The 17,120-nt window shown below is 46.8% G+C and overlaps 1 protein-coding gene across 2 annotated transcripts in view; it reads right to left on the bottom strand.

The window, feature by feature from the left end:
* Positions 1-17,120, bottom strand: part of helq (helicase, POLQ like) — a 65,252-nt gene that overhangs the window by 23,228 nt on the left and 24,904 nt on the right. For both annotated transcript variants that reach the window (XM_070872387.1, XM_070872388.1), the window contains exons 9-10: positions 7,712-7,951; positions 5,111-5,252 (exon numbers count right to left, since the gene is read on the bottom strand). In XM_070872387.1, coding sequence (XP_070728488.1) covers positions 5,111-5,252; positions 7,712-7,951 — 382 coding nt within the window. The remainder of the gene's footprint in view (positions 1-5,110; positions 5,253-7,711; positions 7,952-17,120) is intronic.

Genomic DNA, 17,120 nt, shown 5'->3' with positions numbered 1-17,120 from the left:
TCCACTCTCTTCTTGGGGTGAAACAACTGAATATCGCACTTTGAGGTGGTAGAAACTGTCCGGCACTAAAGGTAGTGCCCCAGTGATGTCATCGCCTCAATTTTGGCCCCTTAGGAACTTCCTGCTCCCATCCACAGAACTTACTGTCTCTCCTTACTTAGTACTTAGGAGTGCGGGGAGGAGCAGCGCCAGCGGCAGTCCAGGGTCAGCGGCCTACAAAGGCCCAGCGGCAGTCCGGGGTCAGCGGCCTACAAAGGCCCAGCGGCAGTCCAGGGTCAGCGGCCTACAAAGGCCCAGCGGCAGTCCGGGGTCAGCGGCCTACAAAGGCCCAGCGGCAGTCCAGGGTCAGCGGCCTACAAAGGCCCAGCGGCAGTCGGTGAGCGAGCAGTGCGGGGAGGAGGGACAAGAAATCAAAAAGTGACGTCACAGCCAAGCTGGTAAGTGGTTGGCTGATCGGCTGGTGAGTATATCGCTTTGATTTTGTGTTCTAATAGATAAGAGGATAAATTACTAAATAGCTGTTTAGTGTGTGTAGTGGGAGTCAGTGTTTTTGCTGGGTAATTTAAGGGTATCTAGTGGGATGGCAGGGCAGCTCGTTCAAACGGAATGCAACACCTGTGCCATGTGGAAATTCCTGGATGCTTCCCGCAACGGGGATGATCACATGTGCAGGAAGTGTCTCCAGCTCCTCCAACTCGAGCGCCGAGTCTCGGAGCTTGAGCGAGGACTGGAGGCACTGAGGAGCATCCGAGAGAACGAGAGGTACGTGGATAACACGTTTCAGGCGTTGGTCACCCCACAGATTAAAAGGGTACAGGAGGATAGGGAATGGGTGACCGTCGCACTCAAGAGTATGGCAAGGCAGGTAGTGCAGGAGTCCCCTGAGGCTATCCCGCTCTCCAACCGGTACTCTATTCTGACCACTGGCGAGGGCGGTGATGCCTCTGGGGAATGCAGCCAGGGCCAAGTCCACAGCACTGTGGGTGGCTCAGCTGCACAGTGGGGAAGGAAGAAGACGGGAAGGGCTATAGTGATCGGAGATTCAATAGTTAGGGGAGCGGAGAGGTGCTTCTGCGGCAGCAAAAGTGACATCAGGATGGTGTGCTGCCTCTCTGGCGCAAGGGTTAATGATGTCACTGAGCGACTGCAGGGCATTCTGGGGAGGGAAGGGGAACAGCCAGTGGTTGTGGTCCACATTGGTACCAACGACATAGGTAGAAAGAGGGGTGAGGTGCTGAAAGTTGAGTAGGGAGCTAGGAGTAAGATTGAAAGCCAGGACCTCAAAGGTGGTAATCTCGGGATTACTGCCAGTGCCACGTACTAGTGAGGGTAGAAATAGAAAGGCTAGTCAGATAAATACGTGGCTGGGGCATTGGTGTAGGAGAGAGGGCTTTAGTTTCCTGAACAATTGGGACCGCTTCTTGGGTAGGTGGGACCTGTACAAGTCGGACAGGTTACACCTCAACAGAGACGGGACCAATGTTCTCGCAGGTGGTTTTGATAGTACGGTTGGGAGGGCTTTAAACTAGCTCGGCAGGGGGATGAGAACCCAGGAGAGGGCTCTGAGCTAGTTAGAGTGGGTGAGAGCTCAGATGAACAGAACTTCAAGAAAGAATGCAAAAGGCAGGAGGCAACAGAGCTGAGTAGCACTGGGGTAAGTGTAAACCACAACGTGATAGGAAGGGACAATATGTATGAATATAAAGGGGCTGCAGGAGTGGTCAAAACTAGTATTAAAACACTTCACCTAAACGCAAGCAGCATTCGAAACAAAGTAAATGAGTTGACGGCACAAATCATTACAAATGGGTATGATTTGGTGGCCATTACTGAAACGTGGTTGCAGGATGGCCAAGACTGGGAATTAAACATACAGGGGTATCTGACAATTCGGAAAGATAGACAAGAAGGGAAAGGAGGTGGGGTAGCTCTGTTAATAAAGGATGATATCAGGGCAGTTGTGATGTGAGAGATGATATTGGCTCTAATGAACAAAATTTGAATCATTGTGGGTGGAGATTAGGGATAGTAAGGGGAAAAAGTCACTGGTGGGCGTAGTTTATTGGCCCCCAAATAATAACATCACGGCGGGGCGGACAATAATCAAGGGAATAATGGAGGCATGTGAAAAAGGAACGGCAGTAATCATGGGGGATTTTAACCTACATATCGATTGGTCAAATCAAATCGCACGGGGTAGCCTTGAGAAGGAATTCATAGAATGCATACGGGATGGCTTCTTAGAACAGTATGTTACAGAACCTACAAGGGAGCAAGCTATCTTAGATCTGGTCCTGTGTAATGAGACAGGAATAATAAACGATCTCCAAGTAAAAGATCCTCTCGGAAAGAGTGATCACAGTATGATTGAATTTGTAATACAGATTGAGGGAGAGGAAGTAGTGTCTCAAACGAGCGTACTATGCTTAAACAAAGGGGACTACAGTGGGATGAGGGCAGAGTTGGCTAAAATAGACTGGGAACACAGACTAAACGGTGGCACAATTGAGGAAAAGTGGAGGACTTTTAAGGAGCTCTTTCATAGTGCTCAACAAAAATATATTCCAGTGAAAAAGAAGGGCGGTAAGAGAAGGGATAATCAGCCGTGGATAACCAAGGAAATAAAGGAGAGTATCAAATTAAAAACCAATGCGTATAAGGTGGCCAAGGTTAGTGGGAAACTAGAGGATTGGGAAAATTTTAAACGTCAGCAAAGAATGACGAAGAAAGCAATAAAGCAAGGAAAGATAGATTATGAAAGTAAACTTACGCAAAACATAAAAACAGATAGTAAAAGCTTTTACCGATATATAAAACGGAAAAGAGTGACTAAAGTAAATTTTGGTCCCTTAGAAGATGAGAAGGGGGATTTAATAATGGGAAATGTGGAAATGGCTGAGACCGTAAACAATTATTTTGCTTCGGTCTTCACAGTGGAAGACACAAAAACCATGCCAGAAATTGCTGGTCACGGGAATGTGGGAAGGGAGGACCTTGAGACAATCACTTTCACTAGGGAGGTAGTGCTGGACAGGCTAATGGGACTCAAGGTAGACAAGTCCCCTGGTCCTGATGAAATGCATCCCAGGTATTAAAAGAGACGGCGGAAGTTCTAGCAGATGCATTAGTTATAGTCTACCAAAATTCTCTGGACTCTGGGGAGGTACCATCGGATTGGAAAGCAGCTAATGTAACGCCTATGTTTAAAAAAGGGGGCAGACAAAAGGCAGGTAACTATAGGCCGGTTAGTTTAACATCTGTAGTGGGGAAAATGATTGAAGCTATCATTAATAAATAGCGAGACATCTAGATAGGAATAGTGCAATCAAGCAGACGCAACATGGATTCATGAAGGGGAAATCATGTTTAACTAATTTACTGGAATTCTTTGAGGATATAACGAGCATGGTGGATAGAGGTGTACCGATGGATGTGGTGTATTTAGATTTCCAAAAGGCATTCGATAAGGTGCCACACAAAAGGTTACTGCAGAAGATAAAGGTATGCGGAGTCAGAGGAAATGTATTAGCATGGATAGAGAATTGGCTAACTAACAGAAAGCAGAAAGTCGGAATAAATGGGTCCTTTTCAGGTTGGCAATCGGTGGTTACTGGTGTGCCACAGGGATCGGTGATGGGGCCACAACTGTTTACAATATACATAGATGACCTGGAAGAGGGGACAGAGTGTAGTGTAACAAAATTTGCAGATGACACAAAGATTAGTGGGAAAGCGGGTTGTGTAGACGACACAGAGAGGCTGCAAAGAGATTTAGATAGGTTAAGCGAATGGGCTAAGGTTTGGCAGATGGAATACAATATGGGAAAATGTGAGGTCATCCATCTTGGAAAAAAAAACAGTAAAAGGGAATATTATTTGAATGGGGAGAAATTACAACATGCTGCGGTGCAGAGGGACCTGGGGGTCCTTATGCATGAAACTCAAAAAGTTACTTTGCAGGTGCAGCAGGTAATCAGGAAGGCGAATGGAATGTTGGCCTTCATTGCGAGAGGGATGGAGTACAAAAGCAGGGAGGTCCTGCTGCAACTGTACAGGGTATTGGTGAGGCCACACCTGGAGTACTGCATGCAGTTTTGGTCACCTTACTTAAGGAAGGATATACTAGCTTTGGAGGGGGTACAGAGACGATTCACTCGGCTGATTCCGGAGATGAGGGGGTTACCTTATGATGATAGATTGAGTAGACTGGGTCTTTACTCGTTGGAGTTCATAAAGATGGGGAGTGATCTTATAGAAACATTTAAAATAATGAAAGGGATAGACAAGATAGAGGCAGAGAGGTTGTTTCCACTGGTCGGGGAGACTAGAACTAGGGGGCACAGCCTCAAAATACAGGGGAGCCACTTTAAAATCGAGTTGAGAAGGAATTTCTTCTCCCAGAGGGTTGTGAATCTGTGGAATTCTCTGCCCAAGGAAGCAGTTGAGGCGAGCTCATTGAATGTATTCAAGTCACAGATAGATAGATTTTTAACCAATAAGGGAATTAGGGGTTATGGGGAGCGGGCGGGTAAGTGGAGCCGAGTCCACGGCCAGATCAGCCATGATCTTGTTGAATGGCGGAGCAGGCTCGAGGGGCTAGATGGCCTACTACTGTTCCTAATTCTTATGTTCTTCGTATCATTTGCAAACTTGGATATATAAATCCCTCTATTCCTTCATCCATATCATTAATATATATGGTGAAAAGCTGAGGCCCGAGAACAGATCCCTGGAGAACTTCAGTTGTCACATCCTGTCAATGAGAACAAACCTTTTATCCTTGCTCTCTGTCTCCTGCCCTCCTCAACCAATTACTGACCACTTCCCATGTGCCTTTCCCACAGCGGCATTGTGACAATTTGAGAATGTATTAGCTTTTTCTTTTGGAGGGGTGCGGAGTAGAGGGAGTGCTGATCCCCAGTCCTGAGTGAGGCTTTAAATTGTAGCTTAACTGAAATGTGTATTTTCACCTGGGTTTTCTAGAGATTACTCTTTCAACATAACTATAGGCATGAAACAGTTCGGGCCACCAAAAACAAACCACACCAGTTCTACAGGCACATGTAGCATTAATTACAATCAAATGCAATTTTAAAAAAAATGACATTACCAGCTGTTTGTCCTGCTCTTGTGATATCAGAATGCTTTCTCCTTCTGTATCAATACCAGCTCGACCAGCTCGACCAACCATCTGTTTGTACTGACTTCTCTTTAGGAAATCGCGAGCAACATAAGGTGATCTCAGAATAACCCTTGAAAAAAATACAAGAAATACAAAATAAAAATCAGCAAAATCAGAACAATTCAGAATATCAGCAGTTGATCATCTCAGTGAATACCTGATAGTGACTTGCTCAAACAGCTCTCTCTCTCCAATCTCAGCCTGTAAGTTTAGGCCGTTTTTATTTTAATGTCACTCCGTTTTGCAGCTGTACAGAGGGCGTCACCATTTTAGCTGGGGTGGTGATACCGTTACTGTGACAGTTGCTGAATGAAGCTGCCGAGTTTGCATTAAGTGCTGCTTGTTTTAGTGGCTCAGTGGGTAAATGTAGTGCTTAGTAAGGTTTAGTACCTGACCGCTGCTGAATTAGCCGATGTCAGCTTGGGCAGTTACGGGGGATGCCTAGACTGCTACCTAGTGATCACTTCTGGAGAAGCAAGTGTGTGGATGCCAGATAAGCATAGGACCAGACCATGCCGAGTTGGCTTCCATACTTTGGTGGCATTCACTGTCCATGCTTACAGGAAATCACTTGGGAAAGCCATTAGAAGGCCACTCGCACCAATAGAAACCCAGCACGAATCATAGCTTTGAGAATGGGTACAGGGGGAAAATACAATTTTGAAAACCAATGGAAGTGCAGAATTTTTGTGAATTTTACAGTGTCCTTTCCTTCCCAGCATTTCCATGCATCCAAGATTGTGAGGTTGCCACTTGGATGAAGTCAGAGTGTAGGTGTAATGTGCTCAATGATTATTCTGCAGATTTGTAATTTAACCATCCAATTACTAGTTAGGAAAAGTTGATATACACATACAAACATACACTTGCGGACATGCTCCAAACAATTTTAGTAAGTCACCATCACAGGAGGCTCAACAAAAATGTAGTGATGATTCACTTACAATGTTCAATCTGTATGTTTTTAAACGGATTTAAAAACAATGCTTACCTGTGGCTCACCTCCTGTTTAGCACACCATTTTCCTGCTTCTAAAAGGCTAGAGTACCTAGCTCTGAGGTAGAAGCAACTGGCTGCATGCTCCTAGCCTTGCCACGTCTCAACCTTTTACAGGAAGCATCCCTCAGTCGCTGAAAGATTCTACAGTGTTTAAAACTGTGCTTCAATTAAAAATTATTATAATTGGGTTAGGGTGTTTAGCTCAGTGAGTTAACTTCAAGAATCTGGGTTTAAACTGAGCACAGAATGATGAGCGAGAGTCTCCTCTCTCAAATGCATGAAATGAGTTCGGACAGTTTCAATCTCGTTCACAGTGGGCATCGGACCATGGCATAAAACTCTACAATTCTGCAATCTTGACAGAAGCCAAAAGGATGGGAATAGGGGAAAAAAAAATCACGCTGATCAATTTGGAACTGATTGTTGGGGCAAAGAAAAGGAGACTATACTGGTCTATAGAAGTGTCATTTTTAAAAATTTGTTCATGTGATGTGGGCATCGCTGGCATTTATCGCCCATGCCTAGTTGTCCTCGAGAAGATGATGTTGAGCCACCTTCTTGAACTGCTGCAGTCTTGTGAAGGTACTCCCACAACGCTCGCTGACTTTGTCGTAGCGGTTTGTTACAACTGAGTGGGGCAGTTAAGAGTCATTGCTGTGGGTCAGGAGTTACATATAGGCCAGACCAGGTATGGACGGCAGATTTCCTTCGCTAAAAGACATTAGTGAACCAGATGGGTTTTTACGACAATCCGGTAGTTTCATGGTCGCCATTACTGGCTTTTTAATTCCAGATTTATTTAATAAACTGAATTTAAATTCCTTAGCTGCTGTGGTGGGATTTGAACTCCTGGTGCTGGATCATTAGTCCAGGCCTCTGGATTACTAGTCCAGTAACATACCACTATGCTACAGTACCCCGCTGTGCTACCATCATTCGCTAAAACAAGGTGCCCAAGGTAGAGACAAAGTCCATTCATCAGTTGCGATATCGCTGACTAAAATTCACCCCAGTCCAAAAAAAGGTATGCTAATTTTAAAGGTAATACCAGAGGGAAGCCTAAATCTATGCGAGGTATTTTTTTTAATCTCTATGTCCTCCAGAAGTTGACCATCATACTGGGATGCAGTTCTATATTCAGTGGTAGCCCTCCAGTACCCTAATTGGTCATTCTTCATGTGTGAGCCTGGACAGTGAGGGTTGCCAGTCTATTCAATTGTGGAGACCAACAGTACTGGACAAATCTCTTCCTGTTGAAAAGTGCACATATATGGATGTCTAATTACTACAGCTATATTATTCCCCACATTTATATAGCCTCCTGGCATTCATTGTCTTGGCTCTTGCATAAAGAATGGTCACCTGGCCGAGATGCTGGCAATGCAGTATGTCCTTCAAAAGCAGTTCTTAAATTGTGAATGTGTTATGAAAGAAAAAAAAAAATCGATGAACGAAAATCATCCAACCCAAGACGTTCTGCCTGTTCAATCAGCGTTTTTTCCAATGGTACAGTAATGATTTGGCACTAACCTCCGAGCTGGTAGGTTAACACCAGCAGCAAGTGTTGACGTACAAGTAAGCAAGCAGAGTACTCCTTCGGAATAGGCCTCCTCTATCAGCTTTCTTTCATCATTTGTCAGCCCGCTGTGGTGGTACGCTAATCCATATGGCACAGTGCCATGCAAAATGGGGCATATCATACCATTTCCAATGTTTTTCAATTCCTTAATAAGAGCATGCTTTTCTTTTTCCTTTAGGGCTAGGAATGACCTGGGGAAAGTAGATTATTGAGAAGATTAAACATGAATACACAATGAGTACTTGAGCACGATCGGAAGGTAACAATTTAATTTAAGCACTCAAAGGATGCTTTTGACTTGCTACAGCATTTAAATTTGGAAATACACAAGAGGGTACAACACAGAAACAGGTCATTTGGCTCAACCAGCCCATGTTGGTGTTTACCCTCCACGAGTACATAATCCTAATTATACATACCCATCCTGTTCCCATATCCCTCCAACCCCCTTAGCTTCATTCCCCGATTCAATCTAATCTTGAATGTTGACATCGTTCCGGCCTCAACTCCTAACCTCTGAAGTGAATTCCAGTCTCTGTGTAAAGAGGTTTCTCCTGTTCTCAGTTCTAAATCTCTTACATTTAAATCTGTATGTATGGCTCCTTGTTTCTCGTCTCCTCAACCAATCGAAACCATCTGTTTCTATCTACCCTGTCCCATCCTTTCATAGTTTTAAACAATAATAATCATAACAAGACATTGTGCAAGCTTATTGGCATTTATCTTAATTTATGGAATTTATTTTTAATGTCACGGCTACTCGAGTAGGCGAGAGTATTCTGCGTCAATCGGCTCACCTCCTGATGCCCGAAAGCCTCTCCACCAACTCGTCGGGAATGTGATGGAATAATTCCACTTGTCTGGATGGGTACAGCTGCAACAGCACTCAACAAGCTCAACACCATGCAGGACAAAGTAATCCACTTGATCGACACCCCATCCACCAGCTTAAACATCCACAACCTCCATCACCGAGGTACTGTGGCTGCAGTGGATACTATCTACAGAGGGGTCAATAACCAGGGGAATAGGTTTAAAGTAATTGGTAGATGTTGTAGAGCGTAGAAATATATATAGACTTAGGCATTAGGCACCTGCTGGATATTTAAAACTCACATAAGCTTAAATGGACACACACATAAAATGGCTGCCCAGGCATTATGGGAAATCAGGTAGTCAAACTGTGAACTGTTGAACGTTCACTGACCGAGCAATAACCCTGTGAGGCCCACTGTAGGAATGCCTGGGAAGACAGAGATAAGAAGGAAACCATCTCCTGTGAACAAGGCCGATGAAAGAACTAGGGAGAGAACCTATAAAGCCATCGATCAACCCAAGCTGACAATAACCGAACATATGGTTCCCTGGATATTAGGAGAATTCTATTGGGTTAAAGAACCTATATGTAATCTATAATCGTTGTGATTGGCTTGTGTCTAGCCGTGATGGGCTGTGTAACTGTAGTAAACTGTTTTGTAACTGTTGTAAAACATATAAAGGTACATGTAACTCTTTGTTCTGTGGAGAGAAACCTGGATACGGTCCTGTGTGTTTCCTCCCCGCTGAGCGTTATTAAATACCGTCAGGCATTGGAACCGACTCTGAGTGTTGAGTGATTCTTCAGAGAAAACACTAACGCTAACAATGGCGTAGTCGACGGGATTCCCCGAAGTCGCTGAACGCACTTGGAGTAAACCCGGGTGAGTATAAACACAAACGATTTTTAAATTATAAAAGTGCGGAAGGTGGATGCTGGTTGATCGACACGAGGGAACGGTCCAATATCTCAAACACCTAGCCTGAGCCTGAATTAAGAGGACAGTAGTCCCACGTAACGGCCAGGAATTAAGTAGGTGCCGGGAACACACTTGGACCGTGGGATCGTGATACCGAAAGACACCTTCCGGACCCAGTAGTGTAATTGGAGATAAACCCCGGGGTAGAACCAAGCAGTGTGCAGCGGCTAACGGAATCCAAACCTGTGAACAGGGTCGGACCAACGGGCTGAGCGGTGGTAGGTAGTCGTTAAGGATATGTAGAGCACTGCGGGAATTGCTTAAACGCGTTTTTAAGAATTGTATAAGTTTGTGTAACAGCAGAACTTGTGACCTGACAGTAGCCAAGAGACAGTTTACTACAAGTCGCGCTAGAAAGAAAGCGGACCTCTGAGAGTAGATTCCTAACGGTACGAGTCCTACCCAGGAATGGCCATGGAAACGAATAAACTCGAGTGGGGACCAGAAGGGTCACTTACCCGCCACCTGGCGGATAAACAAAAGAAGCTAATCGAAAAAATGATCAAAGCAGGGTGGAATCCTCAGGAACTACCAGCGAAGCAAAGGGAATGGTGGGAGAAGGAAAAGAAAGATAAAGAGGAAAAGGCAGTAATTTTGATATTGCGAGCACATATAAAGTTAACAGAAAAAGTTAACCGGTATGTGCAAATAAAAAGGAAGCAAGTAGAGGCTGATAACGGACAGACAGTTCTGCCAGTTCTGGCAATAAATAGCCCAAGTGCACCACCTAGTGAGGAAGACTGGGAAAGCCTAGAGAATGAAACAGATAGTTGCAACTCCATTAAAGGGGACGTCTTACCTCCCCCATATAATACTATTAACTCAGCTCCGGCTGCCCCGTTGAAGGTAGAACATATACCCAGGATCCCAGCCGGGACAAGACGTCATGACAGTCCCGCTATACCCGCGCAGACACGAGTAACATACTTATCGCTGACCCCAGGGGACACGATGCAGTTGTTAGAGAAACTGCCACCACTAGTGCCCCGCCATAACAACGCAACCTTCTGGCAGAAGCTCAAAGAGATGACAATTTGCCACCAGCTCCATAACCGAGATATCGCCGGTATAGTTAGGATTAAAATGCCAGAGAGTTACTGGGACAGACTAGATAATGATCACCAAGACGGTACCTGGTGTGCCGACCTGTCCTCTACAAAAGAGGAGCAGGAGGATTCCATGATAGAATTTAAAGCGAACGTGATACGCGTTTTAGGCCAGGTCCCCGTAAACTGGAACGTTATAGTGGGAGTAGTACAAAAGAAGGATGAACGGGCACCAGAATACGGGGCAAGGAAATTTGAGACGTTCCTAGCACACGGCGGAATACCCGGAGCCGACCGGCAGAACCCGGCTTTCATACAATTGTATAAGGACGGACTAAGCCCTGCACACCAAGCCATCCTAAAAACAGGCTTGGTGATGTACAATAATTTTGATGACCTGGAAAGATGGGCGACCTCGGTAGATAATCAACAAAAGTCCAAAGTAGCCGCAAATACAGCGGAGGTCTGTGCAGCCACTGACAAAAAGGCGGCTGAGACATGCTATAATTGTAACAAGACGGGGCATCGCCGCGCCGAGTGTAGAGCCCCAAAACGCAACGGACGAAAAAAGTGTAGTAATTGTGACCGACTAGGCCATGAGGCAAAGGACTGTTGGGCCAAGGGAGGTGGCAAAGAAGGGAAGGGACCTAGATCGGGAAAAACGATCAATGAAAAAGCCCCGGACGTTAGTGCCCTCGGGAACCAGCAGCTGCTGGACATCATACAGCAGCTGACCCAGAAGCAGGCGAGTCCCCAATGAATCGCATCGGCCCCCGGCCAAGAACCCGATCCCCGTATGTGGATCAACGCATCGTTAGGGGGCCGGCGATGCGATATGTTGATAGACACCGGGGCGTCGGTATCAATAACAAACCTCGACTTACCCACTACCCGAAGATCCATCATGATCCAAGGGGTAGGGGGGGACAGGACCACGGCATATCAAAGTGAAACCCAAGTGCTAGAGGTGGACGGTATAATGATGCCGGTCCAGTTCTGGGTATGTAAAAACTCAGAGGGAATATTACTAGGGATGGACCTACTCCGCGAATTAGGAACAATAGTGGATGCGCAGCGAAAACGGGTAACCTGGAAAGGTACGAAAGGGTATAAGGATAAAGTGGCCAGGAAATGGGCACTAGTAAAGAACATAGCCACATTAGGTAAAACGGATACTCTGACGAGAGACTGGTCTAAGGACGGGATGTTGGGATTACTGTGTCAGGCTATCCCGGGAGTTTGGGCAAAAAACAAACAGGACTGCGGACTTGTTGACATGACACCGGAGAAGGTCACGGGACCGGTACACCCTCCCCACAAGCAGTACCCTATCAAACCAGAGGCCATGCGGGCCACTGAGGGGATAATACAAGCCCTGGTAGAACAGGGCAAACTACGACAGACCGTGTCAGTCACAAACTCCCCGATGTGGCCAGTTAAAAAGCCGGATGAAAGCTACCGACTAACGATAGATTACACAGCCCTGAATAAAGTTACACCCAGGGAACACCCGATTGTGGCCAGCCCAGCGACTATCTTCAACGGTCTGAATCCGGAACATAGGATTTTCACCGTCTTAGATATCGCTAACGGATTTTGGTCAATCCCGCTGGACCCGGAGTCTCAGGAGAGATTCGCATTTACATCCAGAGATAGACAATACACATGGACCCGACTCCCTCAGGGATTCCATAACAGCCCGAACATTTTCCACCGAGTCATGAGTAACGCTTTGGAATCATGCAACCTAACCCCGTATAATAGTACAATCCTTCAGTACGTGGACGACATCCTAATAGCCTCATCAAGTGACCGAGAGCATTTAGGGGCCGTAGCCATGGTCCTAAGGACTCTAGATAAGGCAGGGTTTAAAATAAATCCAAAAAAGGCGCAGATCGGACAAGCCACGGTTCGATATCTGGGACACGATATCAGTCAGGGAAAAAAGACTCTTCCGACAGACCGAAAGACAGCCATCGTTGATATGCCCCGACCAACTACAGTCCGGGCAGTGCGGCGGGTGATGGGTTTGTTCAACTATTGCAGGAATTTCATTCCTCAATTTGCGAACATAGCCGAACCCATTCAGCGACTAGTGAAGGGAGGAAAACCAGGAACAGAGCAGGTAGACTGGGGATCGGAGCAAGAGGAAGCCTATGGGAAATTAAAAGCCGAATTGGTGGCAGCCCCAGCGCTGAAGCTACCGGATATGACAAAGCCGTTCCATGTACATTACGATCTCGATGGAGGTTTTTATAGCGCCATTATAACCCAGGAGAAAGGGGGGGTAATGAGACCAGTAGCGTATTACTCAACACAAGAGTCCCCGGTAGTGAAGGGACTCCATCGGTGTGTGGCTGCCTTCGATTGTGCCGCTTGGGCTGCCAGGATATGCGAACCAGTCACAATGTCGGGGCAGATAATTTTACACACGAAGCACACCATAGTGGAATTGCTAAATACCGGGAGGTTAAAAACAGTGTCAGATGCGCGACGAGCTACCTGGGAGGCAGTACTATTACCCAAAGATCAGTCCATACAAATAATTAGGGATATAGGCTTTAATCCCGCGGAGGGAATAGTAACCGAAGGTGAACCCCATAGCTGCAAGACTGAGATAGACGAAGAAATAGAAGGGGGAATAGCCGACGAACCTCTGAGGGACCCCGATTTAACCCTTTACGTTGATGGGTCCCGACGATATGTCGACGGAAGATTCCGCACCGGGTGGGGCGTGGTAGATCAGGATGGTGTCACCCTCCTGCGAGGGGCACTGGAAGGAACAGTGTCCGCCCAAGTGGCGGAGTTGGTAGCGCTGACCGAAGCCCTCAAATGGGCAGAGGGGAAGCGTGTAAATGTTTATACAGACAGCCGGTATGCATTCGGGGTAGTACACGATTATATGATAGCGTGGAGTAGACGCGGATATATAACCTCGGGGGGGGGACACATTAAACACGAGAATATAGTTCGGGGGCTGGTCGAAGCCGTTAAAAGGCCTACGACGGCAGCAGTAATAAAGATCAAGGCACATCAAAAGGTAGAGACCAGGGAACAACGGGGAAACATGCTGGCAGATCAAGCAGCTAGGAGCGCGGCAGAAGAAGATGAGCCCCAGATAATTAAAGTGGCCATGATAGGACCAGGAGAGCTAAGTGTCCGTAAGATACAGGAAGAAAGTAGCTCGGAGGAACGGTCACAATGGGAAAGCAAGGGGGCCAGCATTGGGGAGGATGGGGTGTGGAGGAAGGGATTACAAGTAGTCGCCCCGTCTTCAATCCAGACCGAACTACTCCGGCTACACCATGAGCCGGACCACACTGGGCGAGACGGAATGCTGAGCCGTCTGCTCAAAGACTGGTGGTGGGCCGGGGTAGGGCGAGATGTAGCCAAGCACTGCCAGCGCTGCATAGTATGTGCACAGCATAATCCAGGCAGACCCGTAAAGGTCAGAATGGCACATCAGACACGTCCCAGGGGCCCGTGGGAGAATCTACAAATTGATTTCACAGGACCCCTACCCCTCAGCCGGGGAAAGAAATACTGCCTGGTTATTGTAGATCAGTTTACCAGGTGGGTTGAGGTCTTTCCCACCCGGGATTGCGGAGCATCCACGGTAGCGCAGATTCTCGCATTCGACATAATCCCACGGTGGGGAGTGCCCCTTCAAATTGACTCGGACCAGGGGACGCACTTCACAGGACAGGTCATGAAGCGGGCATGCGGTCTGCTCGGAATCCGACAACGGTTCCACATCCCGTACCACCCCCAGAGCTCAGGAATGGTGGAGCGAATGAACCGTACCCTTAAGACAGCAATTGCCAAAGCTATAACAGAGACCGGGAAGGAATGGGTAGACGTTTTGCCCTGCATATTAATGAGACTTAGGGCTACCCCTAACCGAACCACAGGACTGACCCCCTTTGAATTAATGACAGGAAGGGCAATGAGACTTCCTGAAGGGATCATAACAGGGGGGGAGGAAATGGGGCCTCTACGAGATCGGATTAAACAATATGTAAAACAATTAGATTCACAGCTAAAGGAACTAAGGAAAGAGGTGGTAGAGCAACAGGCCCTACGGGACTTGGAGACCCAAAACAACGGGAAGGCCGACGCATCCCTTCCACAGGTAGGCGACAAAGTATTAGTACAGGTCACTCCAGGCAGGACGGGGTTTGCCCCGAGGTGGACCGGACCGTATGACATCATTTTGACAAGCGACACGTGTGCATGTGTCGATATGAAAGGAAAAGGCCGGTGGAAGCACTGGTCACAACTAAAAAGGTATAACCCAAAAGAATAATGGCCGAACCAAGGGTGATACGCCTAGACGAGACGGAATGGTATGCTGTAAAGTACCAGGAGTGGTTAGACACCCTTTCGGAAGGGGTGTTCGGAGGAATAGCTTTGGCTTTAATATTAATAGGAGTTTGGGTCATATTTAAGTGGGTAAAGACACGGGCGAACGCCCCACATATTCAATTCGAAATGATTCAATTGTAACCCTGTGCTTCTGATTTTGCAGGGTGACCGGGACACTCGTAGAAAAACAAAAAAAACTTTAACCCCTGGTGACGACCAGGCAGTCTGTTTAAAATTACAGATAATACTTACCGAGATGGGAATACGGACGACCCTACTCGTAATATGGATAGCCCTGCGACATACACGAACCCTGGGCAACACCGACGGACAACAGAGCACGCTGGAAATAAACAATTACATGAACTATGGAGTGTTGTTCAATTTGACGGACGGAATATGTGTTCCAGCGACTAAGGATTGGAGCAAGGACAGAACTTATTTTAATGCATGGTTACAAGTGAATCCTAATAAGGACCGGGTATGTGTACAGTGCTCCACGGGTATAAGGAGCAGCTGCATTAAACGGAGGGATGTCAAAGGGCCCGATGAATGCACTTTCGGCATAATTTGCGCGCCTCCGGGACAATCCCAGCAATCAGTCATCCGCAAAAAGGGCATGGGGCTGTGTGGGTATTACGAGGAGGTGGGGGCGGCTGCTATATCAATGTATGTATGTTTCTCACCCCCTCCAACACCGCGCCCCATAAGAACCACTACATTGCCCGAAGAACTGCCTTGTCCCATAACTACTAAGGGACCAGAAAATGGGATTGCAATGTACAACGAAGGGGAATTATTGTATGATAATGTTAAACATGAAATTGTGCCTGTTCTGATCAATATTTCAGGCATCCAGATGCCGGAATATTGTACCGAACAGTCAAGGAAGATGTACAATGTATTAAGTAAAGTCGTAATGCAGCAGGCTGCCGATGCCATGGGTGCCAGTAAGTTCCGGGGACAGGGGTTAGCACCCAGGGTGAAGAGGGAAATAGTAAATGATGTTGCTACCGTTTTCAATACAGGAACCTCCGTAGTGAACTCGATAGACATACAAGGGTTAAATGAGAGGGTAGAACAGCTTAAAGGGGTGATGAAGGGGTTATTGGAGAGGGTGGAGCAAAACCAGGAAGACCAGGCCAACCTAGGAAAGGAGGGGGCCGAAATCCAGTTGGATGGCATCTCAGTCCTGGAAGCTCACGCTAAAACCATTAATCACCTCATTGATAGAGAACAAGAAGATAGAAACATAGAAACATAGAAACATAGAAAATAGGTGCAGGAGCAGGCCATTCAGCCCTTCTAGCCTGCACCGCCATTCAATGAGTTCATGGCTGAACATGAAACTTCAGTACCCCCTTCCTGCTTTCTCGCCATAACCCTTGATCCCCCGAGTAGTAAGGACTTCATCTAACTCCCTTTTGAATATATTTAGTGAATTGGCCTCAACTACTTTCTGTGGTAGAGAATTCCACAGGTTCACCACTCTCTGGGTGAAGAAGTTTCTCCTCATCTCGGTCCTAAATGGCTTACCCCTTATCCTCAGACTGTGACCCCTGGTTCTGGACTTCCCCAACATTGGGAACATTCTTTCTGCATCTAACCTGTCTAAACCCGTCAGAATTTTAAACGTTTCTATGAGGTCCCCTCTCATTCTTCTGAACTCCAGTGAATACAAGCCCAATTGATCCAATCTTTCTTGATAGGTCAGTCCCGCCATCCCGGGAATCAGTCTGGTGAACCTTCGCTGCACTCCCTCAATAGCAAGAATGTCCTTCCTCAAGTTAGGAGACCAAAACTGTACACAATACTCCAGGTGTGGCCTCACCAAGGCCCTGTACAACTGTAGCAACACCTCCCTGCCCCTGTATTCAAATCCCCTCGCTATGAAGGCCAACATGCCATTTGCTTTCTTAACCGCCTGCTGTACCTGCATGCCAACCTTCAATGACTGATACAATAAAGCAAAGACAGGGGCAACTCTGTCATGCTTATGGTCTGTGGATGGTAGGACAGATCCGCCACAACCTCGACCAGATCCAACGCGGGGAGGTACCCGATTGGATAGACAGTTCACATTTAGCTCAGTTGGCGAACCAAAGGGGGACACTGGATAATTGTACTCTGAAGGGACTGACCCGAGTATACCC

This window comes from Pristiophorus japonicus, chromosome 2 (assembly GCF_044704955.1).
Source record: "Pristiophorus japonicus isolate sPriJap1 chromosome 2, sPriJap1.hap1, whole genome shotgun sequence".
Classification (NCBI taxonomy): domain Eukaryota; kingdom Metazoa; phylum Chordata; class Chondrichthyes; family Pristiophoridae; genus Pristiophorus; species Pristiophorus japonicus.
The sequence above is the reverse complement of the archived record's forward strand: the minus strand, read 5'-3'. Positions and strand labels throughout refer to the sequence as shown.